At 36.6% G+C, this 24,973-nt stretch overlaps 1 protein-coding gene across 11 annotated transcripts in view; it reads right to left on the bottom strand.

Moving 5' to 3' along the window:
* Positions 1-11,355: 11,355 nt before the first annotated feature.
* Positions 11,356-24,973, bottom strand: part of LOC118907925 (zinc finger protein 585A-like) — a 57,078-nt gene continuing 43,460 nt past the window's right edge. For 10 of the 11 annotated variants that reach the window (XM_057493439.1, XM_057493444.1, XM_057493441.1 and 7 more), the window contains 3 exons: positions 16,023-16,149; positions 15,676-15,768; positions 11,356-13,950 (listed from right to left, as the gene is read on the bottom strand). In XM_057493439.1, the coding sequence (XP_057349422.1) occupies positions 11,624-13,950; positions 15,676-15,768; positions 16,023-16,149 (2,547 nt within the window). In that variant the 3' untranslated portion in view covers positions 11,356-11,623. Of the gene's footprint in view, positions 13,951-15,675; positions 15,769-16,022; positions 16,166-24,973 lie in introns of all 11 variants that reach the window. The other variant, XM_057493446.1, reaches the window with a different exon arrangement.

The following is a 24,973-nucleotide window of genomic DNA, read 5'->3' as shown; positions in this document are numbered from 1 at the left end:
TTTTTTTCTTTTAATCTTGCCTTACTGTATTGATTAGTACCTACAATACAATACTGAATAGAAGCAGTGAGAGTAGACATCCTTGCCTTGTTCTCGTGTTAGTGAAAAAGCATACAATCATCATTTGAAATGATGTTAGCTGTAGGTTTTTTGTAGATGTCCTTGATCTGATTGAGAAAGTTTCACTGTATTCTTCATCTCATTGTTTAGAGTTTATATGAGAAATATGTTAGATTATTTCCAAGTGTTTTTTATGCATCTCTTGACGTAGTCATTTGGTTTTAACTAATATATTGATTTGAATTTTCTATTAACAGGAACAATTTTAAAGATGAATTTTGAATTATAAACCAACATTGAATTTCTGGGATAAAACACCACTTCATCGTGGTTTATTAAATATTTACACATAGTTGGATTTGATTTGCTAAAATTTTGTTTAGAATTTTTGAAACTATGGTCATAAGGGAAATTAGTCTTTTCTTGTAATGTCCTTGTCTGATTTTGAAATCATGATAATGGTGCCTCAGAACGACTTGTGAAGTAGTCCCATTCTGGAAGAGTTTGTTTTAGAATTAGTATTATTTCTTCTTTAAATGTTTAGTAAGGGTTTGGAGATAAGACTATACCCATGAAACACCTACATGTAAGAGAATTAAACTGGATTACTGTCCAACTACATATACAAAAGTAAACTCGAAATGGATCAAAGACCTGTATGTAAGTTATGAAACCATAAAACTCTTAGAAGACAACATAGGCTAAAATCTCCTTAATATAAACATGAGTAACTTCTTCCTGAACATGTCTCCTCGAACAAAGGAAACAAAAGCAGAAATGAATACGTGGGACTACATCAAACTAAAAAGCTTCTGTACGGCAAAGGACACCATCAACAGAACAAAAAGGCATTCTACAGCATGGGAGAATATATTTGTAAATGACATATCTAACAAGGGGTTAACATCCAAAATATATTAAGAACTCAAATGCCTCAACACCCAAAAAGCAAATAACCTGATTAAAAAATGGGCAGAAGATATGAAGAGACAATTCTCCAAAGAAGAAATTCAGATGGCCAACAGGCACATGAAAAGATGTTCCACATCACTAATCATCAGGGAAATGCAAATTAAAACCACAATAAGATATCACCTCACACCAGTAAGGATGGCCAGCATCGAAAAGACTAAGAACAACAAATGCTGGCAAGGATGTGGAGAAAGGGGAACCCTCCTACACTGCTGGTGGGAATGTAAACTAGTCCAACCATTGTGGAAAGCAATATGGAGATTCCTCAAAAAACTAAAAATAAAATACCATTTGACCCGGGAATCCCACTCCTTGGAATTTACCCAAAGAATACAACTTCTCAGATTCAAAAAGACATACGCACCCCTATGTTTATCACAGCACTGTTTACAATAGCCAAGATATGGAAGCAACCTAAGTGTCCATCAGTAGATGAATGGATCAAGTAGATGTGGTACATATACACACTGGAATACTATTCAGCCATAAGAAAGAAACAAGTCCTACCATTTGCAATAACATGGATGGAGTTGGAGGATATTATGCTCAGTGAAATAAGCCAGGTGGAGAAAGACAAATGCCAAATGATTTATTTCCCTCATTTGTGGAATATAACAATGAAGCAAAACTGAAGGAACAAAATAGCAGCAGACTCAGAGACTCCAAGAAGGAACTAGTGGTTACCAAAGGGGAGGGGTGTGGGAGGGCAGGTGGGGAGGAGGGAGAAGGGGATTGTGGGGTATTATGTTTAGTACACATGGTGTGGGGGATCACGGGGAGAACAGTGTAGCACAGAGAAGGCAAATAATGAATCTGTGGCATCTTACTACACTAATGGACAGTGACTGCATTGGGGTATGCGTGGGGACTTGATAATATGGGTAAATGTAGTAACCACATTGTTTCTTCATGTGAAACTTTCATAAGAGTATATCAATAATACTTTAATAAAAAATTTTAAAAAACAATAAAACCCAAAACTGTTAAATGTAAAAAAAAAAAAAATCTGACATAACAGAAACATATTGATTAGCTAAAAACTACAAAATGGCATTTTATATAAGAAATTGTTTCCCATATCTTGAGCCATAAAGCAAGCCTGAATAAGTTTCAAATGATTGAAATTATACAAAAATATGTTCTCTTACATATGACTACAAGTCCATGGCTAAAGTCTCCATATGTTTGGAAACACACTTTTAAATAACACTTTTGAATGCGCATTGGTTTAAAAAAGTCACAATGGAAATAGACTTTTTAAAATAGTAGAAAATATTTGGTTTTGATAACTTGTGGAAGGCAGTTGAATTGTCTAGTAGGAAATGTTTTAAGGATGCTGAGATCAATAAGGAAAGCATCCATCTTAGGATGATAGAAAAAGAACTTAAAACATGGAAGAGGAAATCATCCATAAAACTTGAATAGGAAGCAGAGTTTTATGTAATAATAACTGCCAGATATTGGTGTAACTAACTATTCAGAAGTAATTAAATTTTACAAATTCTTGAAAAATGTGATTCCCATGAAGGGGTCTCAGTATAGAAAGTGATCATGGCATATTGATTGAAAGACTAATACTATATTTAATATATTTCTGTAGAATAGGTAATATGCAGTGTTGCTTATTTTCAGATTTTGTAAACATGTAGAGGAGTAAGTGTCAAAAGTGAGTCTCTATCATATATTTGTCCTTAAACCCCAGTTCCTCTTCCTGGCAGATACTAGTTTTAGCAGCATCTATTTTGGTCATTCTGTGTCAGTACACAGATTCCTCACCCATGTTCTGGCTGCAAAGTATCACCTTGGAGGCATAAACCACAGTTAATAATCCCTTATTGTAGCGTTTACATGTTTATCTTTTTAAAAAATGACTATGCTTGTATGTATTACATAGTGTTTATATACAAATATGTTAAAAGATGTATTTCTGAAGTGGAATTGCTGAGTCAGTGTGTTGCCAAGCAGCTGTGTCTGGGGAAGTCCCCCCTGCACACTAGGTGAAACCTCAACCTGGATGGGGGATCAAGATGACTTGATCAAGATAACTCTGATCAAAAAAGAATTGAAAAACAGGTAGGACAAGGGTAGGTAAGGAAGGAATTCATTAAAGTGAGAGTAGTAGTGAATGGCAGCAGCTATGCAGGCAGTAGAGAGCATGGAAGAACAGGGAGGAAAAGAAAGTTCATTGAACTGCTCAGCATAGGGCAAATCCTTGCCAACTCCTGAAGCCAGGGTCACCTTGAGTTCTGTGTCCACTTGAATCTGCATGGTGTAGGAACTAAGCCCCTCCCACCACAGAGCACTGGATGGAGTGAGATTATGTTCTGACAACTTCCCAAAGCAAAGAATAAAGATTTTCAGGCAGGCTACTAAAAATCATTATCATACAGCTACAGTCTTGTCCGAGTCACCCAGGCAATGGGAATTTGCAAGCCCAATTCAGAGATCTCATAGCCCCTCCCTACTTGGCTGGAGTAGAGCGGAGAGAGACTAGTGTTTAAATCTAGAAAACTGAATGAAATAGCACAGTAACAAAGACACCACTGGAAGAACGCAGAGACAAAATGCAGCAAGTTGAGCAGCAAGATTTTATTTAAGGCAAAATACACACTCAAAGAAAGGGGAGTGAGGGCAGCCTCAGAGAGGAGGCACATTTAAAGACTTAGAGTTCTGCATTCTCTGCCTCTCCAGGGTGCCAATAGTTGTGACTTTCCTTTGTGAAGCAGGAAAATGGCATTGTCACCCTTTTTTGCACCTGTGTGAGGTAACAATGATTTCTCTGAGTTTGTGTACAATGCAGGCAGAAGAGTCCTTGATCATTAGCCTTAGTTGATGGTGCTGGGGATCAGAAGTGCCAGCAGAAAGTAGTCACTCAATTGAAGGAAACAATGTATATGGTCTGGAAGGTGAGACAAACCTCCCAGGACGCAGCCAGGTGCTCTAATTTAAAGCTGTCTCTCCTGGCTTTGGAATGATACTGCAGAAGAATAAAAGTGATTCTGTTTAGTCTCCAGCTTGGCCAAGAAGATAATTTATTCTGCAATTGGAACAAGGATTTCTTCCAATGAAACTGAAAGATCCTTCCTGAAGCAAGGGCAACTCCAGCCTTTCTGATGCTGAAGCCATACGGCCAGAGACACTGTCCACCCCCTTGGTGGTTGTAGTTAAAACCACAGATTTCAAAGACTGTCTTTTGGAGGATGCTATGGACTGAACTGTATCCCCCCCCAAATTCATATATTGAATTTCTAACCTCAGTATGACAATATTTGGACATTAGGTAGGGCTTAAGGAGGTAATTACGGTTAAATACGATCATAAGCATGGGGTCCTAATCCAATAAAGTCGGTAGCCTTATAGAAGAGGAAGAGAGCAAAATTGCTCATTCTCTCCATGCACATGCACCAAGTAAAGGGCAGTCAGGCAGGGAGCAAGCCCTCATAAGAACCTACCCATGCTGGCACCTTGATCTTGGACTTTCCAGGCTCTAAAACCATGAAAAAATTAATTTCTGTTGTTTAAGCCGCCCAGTCTGTGGTGTTTTGTTATGGCAGCCCAAGCTAAGACAGGGGACTTTGACTTGAGAGGACTACGGGGAGCTACTCTTTTCATTGGCTCTATGGGCCACTTAAGTGCTGATCTGAATCACTCAAATTCTTCATCTGGGAATAATGGGAATAATAATTGAGCCCATCTTAAGCGTTATTGTGTGGATTAAACAAGCTTACAGTTAAAGTGCCTAGAACAGAAATAGTACACTCAAACACTTAATAAAATTTGCTTGCCATCATCATCATCATCATATTAGCACTGTGTACTGGCTTCCATGTCATTTACTTCACAGAGACACTGGAATTTGTGGACTATTTCCCTCTGGCTTATAAGATTGTTATCATTATTAATAGCCTTATCAATTACAGTGATAATATTAACATAAATGCAAACAATCACAATGTCAGTGTAGTAGCCATATTCCAAGATTTCTCTTAATGAATCTCTTGCCGCATGGTATTCAGCCTTCTGTGTAGTCCTCTACCAGTGAATAGGGCTGACCAATGTAACCAGTCCAGCCAGCATATTGTGAATACTCAAGAAGCTTTAAGGTGTGTTGCATATGGTGAAGAATTAAGGCCTTCTGCCAATAGAAATGTGATCTAGCTTAGATCCCAGATCCACAAGCCCCATCAGCCTTCAGATAACTGCAAGTCTGGGTAACATCTTGACTGCCACCTCATGAGTTCCTGAGCCAGAACCACATAGCTAAGGTGTTCCTAGATTGCTGGACCTCAGAAACTTGAGAATAAATTATGTTTATGGTTGTTTTAAGCTATTAAGTTTTGGGTAATTTGTTACACCACAATAAATAACTAGTGTAGTCAGCAATGCATTAGAAATGTGTCATTTTGCAGAGTGTAATGCACCATGGATTCTCAGAATTGACATTAATTATACTCATAACTTTTAATATAATTCAAATGATTCCATTAATACAGTGCTTAAGTTGTCCTGTTTCACAGATGGGTACAGCGAACAGCAGGTTTTGTTTTAATAGCAATGTCTGTTATTATAATAAAATTTAAAGTAGTACTATAATAATATGACTAAAGGAGTAATCCAATTGTACTGATTTCACGGGGGAAAAAAAAATCATCCCTAGAGGTAGGGTAATGCAAACAGCAACCTGAAGACAGCAGAAAGCAGAAGGGACGCAAGATTTAGCATCAAAGTTGGTATGTTATTCATGGCATCATAATAATTAGAGGCATACAGTAAATAATATTTTCATGTTACATTATTTATACTTGAAATCAATAATAGATTCAAAATTGTGGAATGAAGTAAAATATTTTATAAGTATGGTATGGTGTATGGCGTAAGTGGAGTGAGGTGAGGTGGGATATGATATAATATTGTTAGTAGTCACAGCAGACCAGTAGCCCAGTTGAGGGTGGAGGGCTCAGCTCATCCTGTCATTAGGGCAAGTGCCCATAAAAGCCATGGCCTTAACCTGACTTTAGTCAGTGACAACACCCGCCACACTGTGTTACATCCATTGTCCAGCAGGATATCTGGGGATGGGAATCCTTAGCCCTGTCACCTTCCTCTTGTTCCCTGGATTTCATCCACCAGGGGCTCCTCTGGTGGAGGGGGTAGGGCAGAAAGCATATTGTGGGATAGAGGATTCAAAGTGCTGGGGTTGATGTTGCCAGGATGGCCCCCTGACTGCAGGTCCCTTACTAGTGTCCCTCCCCGATCTACATGACCTGTCCGCTATGATTGGGGGAGGCTGAGTAAAGAGACAGCACTGACCCTGTGGATGTTCGGGGAGGATGCAGGTCAAATGCACTGGGGAGGGGAAGGATGGAGTGGCTGGGTGAGGAAGGGTTAGAGTTTGGGCATACTGGGCTCTGGGAAGGGGCATTAAATCACAAATTAGATAACTAACCAACCCACATTCCATCCCCAAGTTCCTCCCCACACATATAGCTAACTGTATGGGGCATTTGGTCAACCTCCATGCTACTGCATTCATTCATTCACCCATTTAATAATAAGCTTGTTCTGTCTACTTTGTGCTGATGCCATGCTGGGGGCCTTGGACACAGCAAGAACAAGACAAGTCCAAGCATTATAAGGCTGATGGTCCAGTGGGGAGGAACAAATGATAAACCAAAACCAGAAATACTTAATATTAGGTCAGATGATGGTACTTGCAACAGAAAGCTGGTACAAAGTGGGAAGTGACCCCAAGAAGTATATTACTTCAGATACAGTGGTGTGTAGGGGAGGGTTCTCCAAAGAGGGAGAGGACAGCAAGCTGCATGGGAACTGGGAATGCAGAGTACACAGCTGAGAAAAGGCCCAAGTGGAGCAAGCTTCCTTGATGTTAATTTAAGAACAGCCAGAATTGGGCTGTTGACAAATAATAAAAATGTTGACCTGCTACAACTGCAGGCTCTCCAGACTCTGCCCCCTTTTATTTTACTTATGATGTTACACAAAAAAATTACATGTAAACATGTAAAAAATACAGATAACTGAAATGTTATGTGAAAGTTTGATATATAAAATACAAAAATTTCATGACCTAATAATCATACAATATATAAAATAGATATTTATTACAATAATATATAATAAATGGTATTATATTACAGTGTATCATTGTCATAAATATACATTATATATAATGATATGGACATATAAAATTGTAACTAATATACAGGTCTAATTTATACTATCTGATATGTAATAAATAATCTTTTATCAAATATAAATTATCACATGGCATAAGGTAAAACTTTTGAGTCATCCATGTTGTAGCTGTGTCAATAAATTATTCCTTTTTATGGTGTCAAAATTAGCCTTTTAATGGCTAAGTAGTATCCTATATACTACAATCTATTTATTCACCCAATAATGGACATTTGTTTTCTTTCCAACATTTTGGCAATTATGAATGCAGTTTCTGCAAACATTCAAGTCCATGCCTAATTTTTCATTTCTGTAAGGTAAATACCTAGCAATGAGATTGCTCACTTGTCGGGCACTTATATGGGCAACTTTATAAGAACTTGCCAAACTTTTTTCCAGAGTAGATATACCATTTTACCTTCCCATTAGCAAAGCATGAGTTTCCATTGCTCTGCATCCTTGATAACTTTTGGTACTATGTGTAATTTTTTTAGTCATTCTAACAGATGTGTGATGGTATCTCATCATAGTTTTAATTTGCATTTTCCTGATTACTAATAATGTTGAGCATCTTTTCACTAGCTTATTTTCCATTGGTATCTTATGCAACCATATGGGTGAATCTCAAATACATCACATCAAATGAAGAGTCAGATTCCAAAGCAGATAAATAACATACTTATCTATAGATAAGCACCCATTTATATGATATTGTGGAAAAGGCAAAACAAGAGAGACAAGAAACAGATCAGATTAGTGACTGCAAGGGGCTGGGAGTGAAACTGCCTAGAAAGGGACAGGAGGGAATTTTGGGGGAGCAAAGAACTGTTCTCTGTCAACTACATAATTGTATGCATTTGTCAAAACTCTCAGAACTGTGTACACTAAAAAGGATGAATGTTTACCTGAAGTAAACATTACCTCAATAAATCTAAAAATATACCAGTACTATAATAATAAACACAAAGTCAAAGTAATTTTCAGTAAAACGTTTCCATCTGTGAGTTTTGGGCACAGCCACACAGAGGTTGGTCAGATGCTTGTGTCAACTTAAAACTAGTAATATTATTAACAGGACACCCAAATTGGTCTTCACGAGCCCTGCTCCCTTGTTAAACCCTGACCCATATTACATCACTTCATCCTCCATAATTCCATTTTACAGGTGAGGTGACTTGAGACCCACAGGGGAGGTTGCTGGGCTGACCCAGAGTCCCCCAGCAGGTCAGTGCTGGCAGCAGGATTTGAATGCATTGTTTTCAGGATTCTAGTTGCTTCATGGGAAGCTCAGCTTATGATCTCTGGGCACCCAGATACTCCCCAGCCCACTCCAGGCCAGTAATTCACAGAGGGGTCTATTAAGCTAGGACCTCATCTTCATCCCTTTCCATCCTCTAGGGCTCCTGTCCATGAAAACAGTGAAGATATGGCAAAACAACACTGGGGAACTTGCAGTAGCCACACTGAGGGATCTCATGAAGCAATGTGGGCAATGGGGAATCAGCAATGTGTTAATAGGGACTAATAGGGCAAAAGCAGATACTACCAGGACTTAATGGAGGGGTCACTGATACTGCTAGTAATAGGTATCAACAGACTGTTCTGGTTATTAATGGGGATTCTACAGAAAGGATAGTGGATCCTCCAAAATACAGATGGGGTAGAGTTTATGGTCTGACATCAGTCACTGCCTTTATCTGGGTAAGGAATGCAAGTTAATGGCACTCAGCAGTATTCAGAGAGGATGTTAAGGAGATCACCACATGCTGGTTAAAGACATTGCTAGGTGGGATAATGGGGATAATCAGCCACCATCAGTGTGATGGGAAAGCAATGGAGGGTGTTCACAAGCCATCCTGCTAGAAGTGTAATGAAAGTATCAGGACATATTAACCTGGATTAGGTGGGGTATACAATTCCCTTCTCTGAGGACTGTAATAAGTGGTCATGAGTCACTACTTAGGTGAAGGTAGAAATAAATGGGGAGTATAGAGGTCACCAGACTCTCACAAATCAGGTGAAAATAACAGACATTATGCTGGAGGTAATTGTGGAAGAGATAATGAGATCTCCAGACACTATTTCCTGGAATTAATGAGGTGACGAACATAGTAATTGAGTAGGTGTAAGGGGAATACTGGAGGGTTGTGCTGGGATAGGTTAAGAAGGGAGTAATGAGGAAATCTCCACTCTCCTGAGGTCAGCAAACATTGTCCTAAGATGGGGGAATAATGGTAGGTCACAAGATATTGAGTGAAGCGCCAGATACAGTGCTGGATGAGGTAAAGGGGGCTAACAGTGGGGCACCAGACATTGTTCTAAGATAGGGAAGGTTGTCTGATGGATCATCAGATACTGTGAAGGGATGAGCTGAAAGGAAGCTAATAATGGGTCAGATATTGATTTAAGGTATGGTAATGGGGACTTGGGTGAGGTTAAAAAGGAATCCCTAGCCCTGCACCCCCAGCCAGGTTCTGCCCCCACCCTCCACCACCAAGCTGCTGTTCATAAAGGTGAGAACATCTCTGCACAACCATCTACTTCCTCTCCCAGTGTTGCCAATGGCTGACCTGCAGTAACTATTCTGCTGCCTCATTGGCTGTCCAGCAGCTGAGTGTTCAATCAGACCCTGTCCCGAATTTATGAAGCCACTGTGCACAGTGTTGGGTTGGACACCTAGCTTCCGAGGAAAGTCTGCCCCTTTCTGCTCTTGCCCCTTTATACTATTAGCTTTGAGCACATCTTTCGGGATGAGTGGGTCTGTAGGTCAGGTATGGGGGTGAGCAAGGCTGTTGTGTAACTGGTGTGGGGCAAGGCTGTGCATGCTGGGGCAGAGTGAGCAAGCTCTTCTACAATCACTCTGGAACTGACTGGGGTATTTCAGAATCATGGTAGGAAATTCTGGAACACAAAGCATCTATGTGGGATTTCCTGTGTCTCAGTTTTCCCTTCTTTAAGGGGGCTGGCATCAGTCTAAAAGGTTTACATTTCAGTTTTAGGGCCAGGAAAGAGGCACAACCCAGGTAAAAACTAGAGGTGAAAAAACCTAACGTATTTTAGCCAAGTTGGTTCTCCCCTCTGGAGCATCTTATGCTGCAATATAAAGAATCAAAGGGAAGTCATGGGATGAGTAAAGTCAACACTGCACAGTGTGCATTTATGAAATGCCTACTGTATGCCAGGCACAGTTCTAGGCTCACAGTGGTGAACAAAACAGGAGAAGAAAACTTTTTAGTGTGGAAGCCATAAACAAGTAAAATATACAGGACATCATGGCAATAAGTGCTATGGAGGGGGATAAAGGAGGAAGAGTGAGGGGGCTGGAATTTTAAACCAGGCAGGGTAGCACAGGGAAGAACTTGGTGAAGGTGCCATTGTAAGACATGAAGAAGCTAACCACACAGATATAACGAGGAACTGTGCTCACTGAAGAGGGCACTGCAAATGCAAAGGACCTGAGGCAGAACCTGAACTCAGGTTTTAGGCACTTGGGGAAAAAGATGCTTGTAGAGTATATGACATGACGGTGGACACAGATCTAACATGAATGTGTGCTGAGATTTATTATAATGTTACTGATTTGTTATTATTTTAAAAGTAAAGTCATTAAGTAAGGCAAGTGAGCTGGAAGAACTGGGATAGCAAAAGGAAGACTGGAGTGAAGTGCTGACCAAGGTGACCTGAAAATTCTTACCCCGAAGCTTTTCTGAGGGGAAATGGGAATTCACAAAACACTATACTGGGGCCTCTTTGAAGGTCAGTAAATACTATGCAGGACAAAATGGCAGTCAGCAGACATGCTGTTGAGCACCAACAGGCAGTCATAATGCAATTATGGGTCTCATACATAAAGAATTTTTCTTATTGTGGGTCTCTCTCGACAGAAATACTTAATGGGGGACTGGATATGCACAACGATGTTAATTCAACAGAAGAACAAAAAAAGGCCCAGAACTCTGTTAGTATGTTCGGCAACAAGCATCTCACAGAACTTAGACTTTGTTACTATCACATATACCTATTATGTTGTCCTACCATTTAACTTTGTTGGCACTTTACCTATTCCACAGTAAACAGGATTACCATTAACATGACTTGACATAATCTTTTCTATGCAGGATTTGGTAAGTGTTCCATTTTCCATTTTATTTTTCATGAGGCATTCTAATGTATCAAATTGGCAAAGTTCCTTCTCAGTAAGGATGACCCAAGGCTTAATGAGACTGGTGACAATGTGGGAAGGGCCCCCCCTTGTTCAGGGCCCTTTTAGAGGTCCTCTTCTGTAATGAGTGACATTTTGATGGGGCATTTCTACTCATGTATATTTTTCTGCCACATGAATTCAGTAATGTACAATCAGACTAGATCTCACTAAAATTTTCTTATACTATTTCTCTCAAGTGTGTATACTCTGATGCACATTGAGCACTGATTTCTGCACGAAGCCTTTCCCACAGACTACACACTTATAGGGTTTGTCTCCAGTGTGCGTTGTCTGGTGTTTATTCAGATTTGATCTGTCAGTAAAGGCCTTCCCACACCCAGCACACACATAAGGCTTCTCTCCTGTATGAATTCGCTGATGCACTTGTAGCTGTGATTTCTTAGTGAAAGATTTTCCACAGTCACTGCATTCATAAGGTTTCTCTCCAGTATGAATTCTATGATGTATAATCAACTCTGACTTCTGTCTGAAGGTCTTCCCACATTCAGAACAGATATAGGGCTTTTCTCCAGTATGAGTTTTCTGGTGTTTACTGAGATTTGACCTGCCACTAAATGCTTTCCCACATACAGCACACACATACGGCTTTTCTCCTGTGTGGACTGGTTGATGCACCATGAGCTGAGATTTAGAAGTGAAGGATTTCCCACAGTCACAGCATTCATAAGGTTTCTCTCCAGTATGAATTCTCTGATGAGTAATGAAGTTTGACTTCCGAATGAAGGCTCTTCCACACTCAGTGCATACATAGGGTTTTTCTCCTGTATGAATTTTCTGATGCACAATTAGTATTGATTTCTGGTTGAAAGCTTTTCCACATTCATGGCATTCATACTGTCTCTCTCCAGTGTGAATTTTCTGGTGTATATTGAGGTGTGACTTCTGGGTGAAGGCTTTTCCACAGGTACTGCATTCATAAGGTTTCTCTCCAGTATGAATTCTCTGATGTGTAATCAAGTCTGACCTTTGTGTGAAGGCCTTCCCACATTTAGGACATACATAAGATTTCTCTCCTGTATGAGTTTTCTGATGTGTAATGAGATTTGACCTGTTGGTGAATGCCTTCCCACATTTAGCACACATATAGGGTTTCTCTCCTGTGTGAATTCGCTTATGCACATGGAGTTGTGACTTGGAAGTAAAGGATTTCCCACAGTGACCACATGTGTAAGGTTTCTCTCTTGTATGAATTATTTGATGTGCAATCAAGTGTGCCTTCTGGATGAAGGCTAGCCCACATTTCATGCATATATATGATTTTTCTCCTGTATGAATTCTCTGATGCACTGTGAGTGCTGACTTCTGAGAGAAGGCTTTTCCACAATTGCTGCATTCATAAGGTTTTTCTCCAGTGTGAATTCTCTGATGTATAATTAACTCTGACCTGTAGGTAAACGCCTTACCACATTCAGTGCATATGGAAGATTTCTCTCTAATTTGAACTTTCTTATGGGTAGTGAGATTGGAATTATTGTTGAAGGCCTTCCCATATTTAGTATATATAAAAGGTTTAATTCTTGTGTGAATTCTTTGATGTACCTGGAGTTGTGACTTGGAAATGAAGGACTTCCCACAGTTACTGCATTCATATGGTTTTTCTCTAGTATGAATTCTTCGGTGTGCAATCAAGTGTGTCTTCTGGATGAATGCCTGTCCACATTCAATACATATATAGGATCTCTCACCTGTATGAATTTTCTGATGCATCTTCAGGGTGGACTTTTGGGTGAATGCTTTGCCACAGTCACTGCATTCATGGTGTCTCTCTCCAGTATGAATTTTCTGATGTACACTAAGATCTGAGTTATAAGAGAAGCCTTTCCCACATTCACTGCATTCATAGGGTTTTTCTCCAGTATGAATTCTCTGATGCCTTAAGAGAGAAGATACTTGGAAAAAGGCTTTTCCACATTCACTGCAGTTGTAGGGCTTCTCTCTAGTATGGGTTCTCTGATGTGTAATGAATTCTGGCTTCTTTACAAACGCCTTCCCACAGTCAACACACACATACAGTTTTTCTCCTGTATGAACTCTGAGATGGACCTTGAGTTGTGACTGCTGGGTGAAGATCTTTACAAACTCAGCACATTCATAAGATTTCTCCCCAGTATGAATTTTCTGATGTTGAGAAGGTATTTGTTTATAGCTCAGGATTTTTACATGATTATGGTCCCATAATTTCTCTGGAGTATACTCTTGTTCAGTATAGGAGGAAATTTTATCATATTCAGTAATATTATTAATGTTCTTTGATGCATTGTTTTTATTATGACTATGTAAATCTAAATTATGCTTCAATGCATTTCCAAGAGAGTCACATTGATGGGGTCTTTTTGGGGAAGGAATGTTTTGGCTCACATGAATTATTTTTCTAATGTCTTTGTATTCATAATCCCTCTTTGTAGTCAGTATTTTCTTAATGAAAGCAACATCTCTTAAAGATTTGTTTTCTCTCTGCTGATAGCTGTCTATTTGGTCATCAGTCTGCCACAATTCTTCTAGAATAAAATACAACAAAATATCACTTGTAGCGTCACCTGTTCTCTCAACATAGAAAGCAGTGTTTTCAGAAATTCTCTGCCATGAGCTTTGAAACCCAAACTCTCCTCAAAGAATGAGCTAGAGAGGAGGGTCATATGGCTCATTCAGTAAGCACACACAGAAAAGGGAGAAGGTGGCTCATGTGATGAGGAGTCTAGTGATAGTGGTAATGGGAAACAATTCAGCAGTTAGAAGAAATAAACTTTATATACACATTGCAACAATGGATAGAAGTGGAAAAAGTAAGGCAAAGACCAAGATACATAGCGGAGTAACATTTATATAGACTAATTATACATACCCTAGGTCACTTTAAATTTTAAAGGAATATGCATAAATTAAGAAATATGTTTCCATTATATAAAACAATTGCCTATGGGAAGTAAGATGGGTCTGGGAAAATGAAAGGGAAGAGAATAAATTGAAAAATAAAATATACAAGTCCCTTTATGCACAGAGAATACATTCTAAGACCCCCAGTGAGTGCTTTAATCCACGGGTAGTACTGAATCTGGTATTGCTTTTTCTTTCCTTAACAAGTCAAAAACTTTCACCTTTCCACTTAAAGAAAGCACTTTATAGCTTCTCCTTGGCATATCTGAATTGTCAGACATCACTACTCTTCTATTTTGGGGGCATTATTAAGTAAAATAAGGGTTATTTGAACTATAATCCCATGACAGTTGATCTGATAACTGACATGGCTACTAAGTGACTAAACAGGCAGATAGTGTATACAGCATGGATACATGGGACAAAGGGATGATTCACATCCTGAAAGGGATGGTGTGGGGTGGCGCAAAATTTAAAACTAACAAATTGTTTATTTTTGGAATTTTCTATTTAGTACTTTTTGGACTTCAGCTGAACATGGGTAACTGAAACTGCAGAAAGTGAAACTGTGAACAAGGGAAGACTAATTCCCTTAATAGAAAATCCTTACTCAGATGGATGATGATAGTGTATCCTGAAAGGAGACAATGATTAAACTCAAACATCATCATGCAAAATACAGAAATAAAGCAATTACAAAAATCAGCCAACCAGGCAGAGGGACCCCAATCAGTGTGAAGTCACTCAAGCAATATTGGAGGAAAATGTTAGAAAGGTACTCCAAAAGTTAGGTGATAGTGACCCCTTAGGTCATCAGTTGGATGAAAGGCATAGGGAATGGGGAAGTGATAAATCTTGTATCAGTGCCTATAGGGAATACAGGAAGATAGGTTGGCTGGAGATAAAGTTCTATAGTATCTCACAGTGAGAAAGAAAAAAATGAGAAGACTAGCATTAGTGGGAATGTATGACATATAGTAACTGTGAAAAAAAGCAGATCCATGAATGCCTAAATGCATAAAGAATGAATCTCAGACAATGGGGAAGGTAGAAAGAAAAAGAAATGTTAGAAAAGAGCATAACCAAGAAAGAAAGAAAATCTTTAATGAAGCAGGCTGGCACAAGATCCAGACTCGACAAATCTAAGGGAGAAGAGAGTGAAGAAATGACAAAGCATGTAAGCAGAAGGTATTTAGTGGAGAGACCAATGTCAAGATCTTCATCAAGCAATAAAAAAAAACCTGAAAGCCTGCCTGAAGAATCATCTTAATAGCATTTCAAAGATGTTAGTCTTTCTCAAGACAGCTGGGATTTACTCCCCTGTCTCTTTCTGGGTCACACTCACTCACCTGGACAGCTCTGATGTGGGCTCTCACCATGCAATGCCCATGGCTCCTTTCCTTGCTCCAACATGAAAACCTCTGGCTCAGGAACTTGATACCCTGTTCATGAGAAATGATAAAGGATGGGGTCCAGATAATTGTGTTTCAGAGCCCAATCAATAAAGTCTTGCTCAATGCAGTTTTATTCTTCAGGAAAGTAACCATACATTTCTGGGAGCAGAGTAATACAGAATGCCCAAAAGGGATAAAGAATCCTGGACAAATCAAAGACAAAACCCATTACATATTTCAGATGTCTCAAAGCAACTGAGAATGAAAATACTGCCAGTGGGGACCCAGGTGACTGTGCTTACCTACTGAGAGCAGGTGGCTGTAAGTCTCCAGCATCACATCCCGGTACAGGTTTCTCTGAGCAAAGTCTAACTGCTGCCACTCCTCTTTGCTGAAATCGACAGCCACATCCCTGAAGGACACAGATCCCTGTAACGGCACATTCCTGTTCAATGTGAATAGTTAGCTTTGGGGGATGGAGACACTATACTTAAAAATGTGCAATGTGGAGATTTTTTGTTGTTAATTTACCTCTTTTTAAAAACTTGACTCCCTATTTCCCTAATATTTTTTGTGAAAATGTACAAACATACAGAAAATTTAAAGAATTATATAGTGAAAACATGTATATCCATCACTTAGGATTTACCATTAACATTTTACTCTACTTGTTTTTTACCCATTTACCCATCCTTTTACCAATCCAGCAATCCATCTTACTTTTTGGGCATTTTAAATTATAGATGCCAGTATACTTCCTCCTAAATATTTCAAAATACAAGTTAACTAGAGTATAATATTTGTTTTCCTTAAGGTAAAATTTACACACAATGAAACGTACAAATCCTCAATGTATCACTTGAAGTTTTGACAAATGCATATACCTATATAATTCAGGAACTTTAAAAAAATGATTATTTCATATAGGGTACATATTAAATATCTAATTTTATGTAACATTTTGTGGAAGAAAAAAATCCAACAAATAATTTCTGCTGTCTCTATAGAGCTGTAGTCAATTACTCATTTTTCAAAACTGGAGATTGAAATTGGCAATCTTTTAGCCTTCTAGCAACTAGATGAACCACCAGCAATTCAGTTTTTGAGCAATTTAGGACTAGCCATATGCTAGTCCTGGGAACATAGAAATGATTTATTTTTCTATTCTAGCAACTTAAAAGACTTAAAAAACTTCTAGCAACTTAAGACTTCCAGCAACTTACAATCAGCAAGACCTAACTTTTAAAAGAAGAGAAAAATAAGATCCAAGTTCACTAAGGTGTCAAACGTAAATCTCTGTGGAACACACTGAAGGTCCAAACAAGCAAACAGTACATTTTTCATGGGAGAGTAAGCTTATATTAGTTGAGGAATGTAAGTTGGAAGATAAGTTAATATAGAATGGGGGTGAGGGAGGTAATTTCCTAGAAAAGACAAAAAGCAAAGGTGTGGAGACAAAAAAATACATGATGAGTTTGAGGAGCAGCAATTAGCTCTATATAAATGGAGAAGAGTCCACATGACATGTCAAGAAGGTGGTTATGAAAACAACGGTTTGATCACATAACAAGTATGGATTTTTTACTTTAAAGGTAATTAAGGTAATCAGATTTGTTAAATTTTTTTTCCTGAGAGATCTGTACTGCAGCATAACCAAATAAATGATGAGAAAAATCTCCTTATAGAATAATTCTAGCTAATAAGTGAAGAGGTTAGGGCAGAATTAAAATATCATTTTGTAACTTCTATTGAAATAATGGATTTAGAAAATGATCATTAATGGCTGTTCACTGTCTCAGGTTTAAAGCTGAAGATAAGTTTACAATGGATGGATCAGCTAAACATTTACATCCACCAATCAATTTTAATGTCACAAAAAGGGATAACCAGTTGTGTGCTTCCTAACATAATAGAGTAAGTAATTTTATTATACCACCCATTAAGCGTTCTTGGCCACAAAAAGAAAAAGCCGACTGAATCTCATTAAGCCTCCAGGTCTAACAAACTCATACGTAATATGTTCCAGTACAGAAATGTATTGAACAATATTAAGACTGAAACATTAGCTAAATCCAGAAGGCAGCAAATGACTTGTTTCTTCAAGGAATAAATTAAAATAGAAAAAATGCTTTTTTTTTTTTTTTTTAAGACTCATTATTAAAAGAGACTTAAGAGCCATACTAACCAAATGCTAACTGTGAACCTTGTTTGGCTCTTGATTAAAACATACCAACATCAAAAAGATATTTATGGCATATTTGGAGAAATTCAAACAATAACTGGGTATTAGATGGTATCTAGGAATTACTATTATTATGTTTTAGATGTGACACTGGCTTACTGGGTATGTAAAACAAAAAGTAAAAATGAATTCTCATCTTTTAGAGATACATATCAAAGTATTTACAGATAAGATATAGGATTTACTTTAAAACAATCCAGGAGCTGGCAGGGAGGGCAGTTTTAGATGAAATAACAGTGGTAAAATATTGATGACTACTAAAGCTGGTGATAGGTACAATAGATACAAGGACTCCTTAAACTATTCTAATCTTTACTTTGTATACATTTACATTTTTTCATAAAATGTTTTTTAAAAAACAGAAACCTCTATATTTAAAAAAATCTAATCTGGGAATGCATAATTGAAGGATTAGCTCTTTCTACCTGGAATCATAAACACTTAAAAAAAAGAATTATAGGGACTTGATACCCCAGACTTAGCAATTTATAGAAATAGTAGACAGAAAATTATCAGTTGATACAGAAGAAACAAAAGTATCTAATTAATATTTATAGAACACTCCAACCAATAATAGCAGATATACATTCTTTTCAAGCACCCATTGAACGATGACCAAGACAAACCATATCCTAAGCTGTAAAACAAACCTCAACAAATTTAAAAGAATTGAAATAATATACAATATGTTCTCTGACCATAATGGAACCAAACTAAAAATCAGTAACAGAAAGAAAACAGAAAAATCTCCAAAGGAATTATACTAGAAAATAATAAAAAAAGCTATCTGGAAAGTCACAAAATATTTGGAAATTAAACAGTTCTAAATAACATGTAAGTCAGAGAAATTCTCAAAAGAAATTTAGAAAATATGTGGAAACTTAAAGTGAAAATATATCAAAATCTGGGGGATACAGATAAAGCAATACTGAGAGGGAAATTTATAGCACTAAATGCTTACATTAGGAAAGGGAAAACAAATGATCCACGTAAAAAATGGGCAGAGGATATGAACATTTTACCAGAGATATAGAGATAGGCAATAGGCACATGAAAAGATGCTCCACATCGCTAGTCATGAGGGAAATGCAAATCAAACCAGTGAGATATCACCTCACACCCATTAAAATGGCTAAAGCAAAAGACAAGAAATAACAAATGTTGGTGAAGATGTAGAGAAAAGGGAACCCTTGTGCAATGTTGGTGGGAATGCAAATTAGTACAACAACTATGGAAAAGAGTATGGAGGCTCCTCAAAAAATTAAAAATATAACTTACCACATGATCTAGCAATTCCACTTCTGGGTATTTAGCCAAAGGAAATGAAAACACTAATTCTTAAAAGATATTTACATCCCCATGTTCACTGAAGCATTAGCCAGGACATAAAAGCAACTTGTGTGCACTGATGGATGAATGATAAAAAAATGTGTGTGTGTGTGTGTGTGTGTGTGTGTGTGTGTGTGTGTGTGTGTGTGTGTGTGTAAAATGGAATATTATTCAGAAAGAAATATTGCTACTTGTGACAGCATCGATGGACCTTGAGGGCCTTAAGCTAAGTGAAAGAAGTCATACAGAGAAGGACAAATACCATATGACCTCACTTATATGTGGAATCTAAAAAAAACAAGTCATAGATACAGAGAACAGATAGGTGGTTGCCAAAGGCAGGGGGCGGATGGTTGGCAAAATGGGTGAAGGTGATCAGAATGTATAAACTTCAGTTACATTTTATAATTTATAATGTATTTTATAATTTACTTATAATTTATTTTAAATAAGTCATGGGGATATAATTACAACATAGTGACTACAGTTACTAATACTGTATTGGATATTTGAAAGTTGCTAAGAGAATGAATCCTGAAAGTTTTCATCACAAGAAAAAATAATTTGTAACTGTGTGGTGATGGATGTTAACTTAGACTTATTATGGTAATCTTTTCACAACATATGCAAGTATCGAATCATGTTGTACACCTGAAACTAATGTAATGTTATATGTCAATTATATCATTTGTTCTCTAGTCAATAATTTAAATTCTGACCTCAGGAAACTAGAAAGAAGAGCACAATAAACCCAAAGGAAGCAGAAGGAAGAAAATAATAAGGAGAAGGTATCAATGAAATTGAAAACAAAATTAAAGAAAACTAGAGAAAAGTCAATAAAACACAATCCAATTATTTGAAAAAATATCAACAAAACTGATAAACTTTACTGACTGATTATTCAACCAGACTAACAAAGATAAAACGAAGATACAAATCACCAAGGTCAGGAATGAAATAGAAGATATCATTACATATCCAACTGCCATTAAAAGGAAAATAAAGGAATACAAAAACTCTATGCTAATAGATCAACAACTTGTAAGAAATGGAAGTGACCTCAAAAACCAGATAACTACCACAATGCAACTCTTATGAAGTAGATAAGCTGATAACCCAATCACCATTAAATTAAAAACTTAAAGGCTGCTGGAAAAGCTCCAGGCTCAGATAGTTTTAACTAAAGAATTTTACTAAATATTTTAAAAGATAGGCTCATTTTTACACAATCTCATCCACAAAACAGAAGAGCAGGGAACACTTCCCAACTACTTTTATGAGGCCAGTATCACTCTGATACCAAATCTAGACAGACAGTACAAAAAAGAAAACTACATACTAAGATGTCTCATGAACTTAGTTACAAATACTCTCAACAAAATATTAGCGAACTGGATCTGGCAATGAATAAAAATCATGTACTACCACACACTGAAATTTACAGAACTCTCTGTATTGTATTTTGTAATGCCCTTTGAATCTTTATTTATTTCAAAATAAATAAAAGTTCAAAGAAGTATACTGAATTAAGACTATTCTCAAAACAGAAGATTTTGGAATGGGAAAGACTGGAAAACCAGTCATGAGACCCACTTCACAGTTCATGTGAGAAAACATGAATTTCTTACTTACCTCAAGTAAGGCTTTAGCAAGGCTATAAAAGGGATTGATGTTAATTATTAAGAAGGTGAAACTGATATCAAGTGTGAAGATGAGAAAAGGAGACTCAAATAATTCTGTTACTGGTTTTGCATAACTGCAGATTCTGGTGCCACAGAGGGATTTAAAGACTAGAGGTAGGAAGCTGGAGAGAAAGATAAGAAATAAAGATTTAAATCTTGTACATACTGAGATTTAGATGAGATATATATAAGGACGTACCCTAGGCAGCTGGATAGAGAGCTAGTATAAAGATGAAAATTCAGGAGTTGTAGGTCACTGAATTCTGGAGGGAATGAGCACACAGCAAGGACAAGGATTAAGTATTAAAAATATTTGTAGTTTTTAATGTCTAAAATATGATGCTTGAAAGCTATGTTATTTATTTGTGTAAAAACAGATTAAGCTTTACTTCTTTGTGATGTGCCGATTGTTTATATCATATAAGTAGCTTTGACTCTTACCATATGAGCTTTTTATAATTAGTTTTTCCAGGAAAAGATCTCACAGAGATAATGATAAAAATCTCCTGATGTACAAAGACATTATAAACAAAAAGGATGAAAGAAAAAGATGAAAAGGAACATGCTAAAAATAAACTATCACACAATAAGAAAACACATTCACCCTACGGTGATGGACAGTGACTATAATGGGGTATGTGGTGGGGACTTGATAATGGGGGGAGTCTAGTAACCACAGTGTTGCTCATGTGACTGTATATTAATGATACCAAAAAAAAAAGCCATGAACCTTAAAAAAAAAGAAAACACATTCACCATGAACTCAAGGAATTCACTATGGTAATTAAATAGGGGTTTAAGAATCCATGGAAGAAATAATGGAAAACATAGGCTAAGGAAATGCTTATTTAAATTTTTGAAAAATAGAACTCAGTAAACAAGTAAAAAGGAAAGAAAAAGCAACACAGAAATGAAGGTCTCTCTGAAAGCAATGAAAATACTCTGTGAAAACAAAAAAAGTTGCTAAGAGCAGATTTAAACAAGCGAGTAACATAAAATGGAAATAAGGACTTTTAAAGGAAAACAGAAATGAAATAAAAATGGAGTCCAATAGAAACATCCAACAAATAAAAGAATCCTTATTTTGGCTTGCATAAAACTCATCATTAAAAACAAACAAACAAAAAAAAAAAACAAAAAAACACTCATCATTATTCACAGTACAAATTTAATAGATGTAGTCTAAGAGATTAAAGATTTCGTTCAAGAAGTTAATGAAGGTGACACTAAAACAATCACACATATAAAAAAGAATCTAAACCTTCCAAATTACCAGAAGGGACACAGAAAAAACATCGTGTATAGTCAAAGATATATAAAAAGTATAATATCAGAACAATAACATAAAATGCATCTTTCCACTGCTCTACAGAAGAAGTGCACAAGGACTTCAAAGGATGAGAGTAAAAGAATGAGCAAAGGCCCATCTGGAAATGCCGACAGAATGGAAACAATAGCCTCCATTTTAATATGAGACAGCTGAACTCTACGGGAAAATATTAAACTTGACAAGGACATAATCCAGAATGAATTTCAGATGTCATTATCATCACTGCAGCAAATTATATACCATCAAAATTTATAAACAGTAACTACAGGTAAATATAGATAAAAATAAATATATTCATGGAGGGAGACTTTAAACAGTACCTCTCAGCTCCAAGGATAAAGTGGAAAAAATACACCACACTGTAAAAATCTCAAAACTATGTAAGATATCTTATTGGTAAGATGGTTAAGTTTTATATCCTAGAAACATTCTTTTCAAGTGCCTATATAACATTCAGAAATATTAAACATAAAATTTGCATACACATACAATACTCCAAAAGGCAGAATTAAATCAATGCAAATAAATCTTTCCAAAGTGCAATCCTATTTTTTAAAAGTAGAATTTTAAAAATAAAAATCTTAACAGCAAGTGAAAATGTGGTACAGGATTTGGTGGGAAATGAAATATGTTCATAGAAATTAATCCATTTAATCTAGATTTTTAACTTTATGTGCATAAATTATTTTTCTGTATTATTTTTAAGTACTGTTTTGCTGTATATTAGATTGTAGTATTTTTATTATTTCTGTTAAAGATATTTTACTATTTTAATTTCTTTGACTTTGGCATGGACTGATGAATGAGAAATAGTATCTGCTTCACATGTGTTCCCATGATAAAGTCTATTTGGCAATTGTTTTCATCTATTCTTGAATTCATTTAGTTAATATATTTGACTTCTGAACCTGTGTTCATAATTTCTAGTTCTTTTACTGTTCATGACTGGTTTGGGCATCAAGGTTAACATAGAAAACAAAACAAAACACCAAAGAGAAGATTGGGAATAATTTTAGATATAACCTTTATGTAAATCTTTGGTGTAAAGATCAACTGTAAAACCACATGAATTTTCCACTATTTTTGACTGCTGAAAGTGTGTGATCATTGATGCTTTAATTTCTTCAAGTACTTTTGAATCACTTGTATTTACCAATTTTGACATTTGTGTCTTGTAAAATTTTATCCCTTTTGTTTAAGTTTTCATGTTTTTGGATGTGATTTTATATATTTATTATTTCATAACTGTTTTCAGTTCTACTGCTTTGATACAGCAATTAACTGTTTCATTATATACTTTACATGTATCTTTACTCCTTTTTTTGGATCATTACCACACAGAAGCCACTCCAGCTTCTGTCAGACATCTTTATCATTTATTTTTGTTCTCTATAATGACTGATTTCTTATCTTTTTTTAGCCCTTACTGTTATTTTATATTCACTGAATTCTTTTTCTAAGTTTTTCAGCTGAAAGTGTAACTCATACCTTAGGTCTCTTTTTTTTCTACCCAAACTTCCAGGACTCCTTGGCAAAGGCATTTAAATCTCTATTCCCACCCGCTCCCCATCTATAGTTTAGCTTCACCACACAAACTTTAAAATGTATGTTTGAAATTCAACTCAAAGAATTTTGTAAGACCCTTTGTGACTTTCCCTTTAAAGAATATTTATATAGAAAATTTTTTAAGGTTTTCAGATATGGAGGTTTCTTTTGCTAGCCTTTCACTTTAAAAAAATTCTAGAATTACTGTTTAAAAATATTATTTTTAAAAAATCACAGTAAATCATTTGCAACAACATGGATGGAGCTAGAGGGTATTATGCTCAGTGAAATAAGCCAAGTGGAGAAAGACAAATACCAAATGATTTCACTCATATGTGGAGTATAAGAACAAAGAAAAACTGAAGGAACAAAACAGCAGCAGAATCACAGAACCCAAGAATGGACTAACAGTTACCAAAGGGAAAGGGACTGGGGAGAATGGGAGGGAAGGGAGGGGTAAGGGCGGGGAAGAAGAAAGGGGGCATTATGATTAGCATGTATAATGTGGGGGAGGCATGGGGAGGGCTGTGCAACACAAATAAGACAAGTAGTGATTCTACATCTTACTATGCTGATGGACAGTGACTGTAATGGGGTTTGGGGGTGGACTTGGTGAAGGGGGGATCCTAGTAAACATAATGTTCTTCATGTAATTGTAGATTAATGATAACAAAAAAAAAAAAGACTCAAAAATTATCTAGATGGTGTAGTTAAAAGAGAAGAACTGCAAAATAATTATGATTAATATGTTAAAGAAAATAGAAAAGATGGACAAAATGGGTAAAAATCAGTATAGATTTACAATATATAAAAATGGATCAAGTGGACATTCCAGAAATGCAAAATATAATACCTGAAATTAAGAACTTACTGCATGAGCTTTAAGAGCAGACTAGACAAAACAGAAGACAGAATTAGTGGACTTGAAGACAGGTCAATAGAGAATATTCAAATTAATGCATATAAAGAGGAAAAATAAAATGAAATGCAGAATAAAGAGCATAAGAGAGATATAAAGCATAGTAAAAAGATTCAATGTATATATAATTAAAGTCCCAGAAAAAAGAGAGATTGAGATAGAGGCAATATTGAAGAAATAACATCTAAGAATGTTATATGTCATAT

This window comes from Manis pentadactyla, chromosome 15 (genome assembly GCF_030020395.1).
Source record: "Manis pentadactyla isolate mManPen7 chromosome 15, mManPen7.hap1, whole genome shotgun sequence".
NCBI lineage: Eukaryota > Metazoa > Chordata > Mammalia > Pholidota > Manidae > Manis > Manis pentadactyla.
This window is presented reverse-complemented; position numbering and strand designations above follow the sequence as displayed.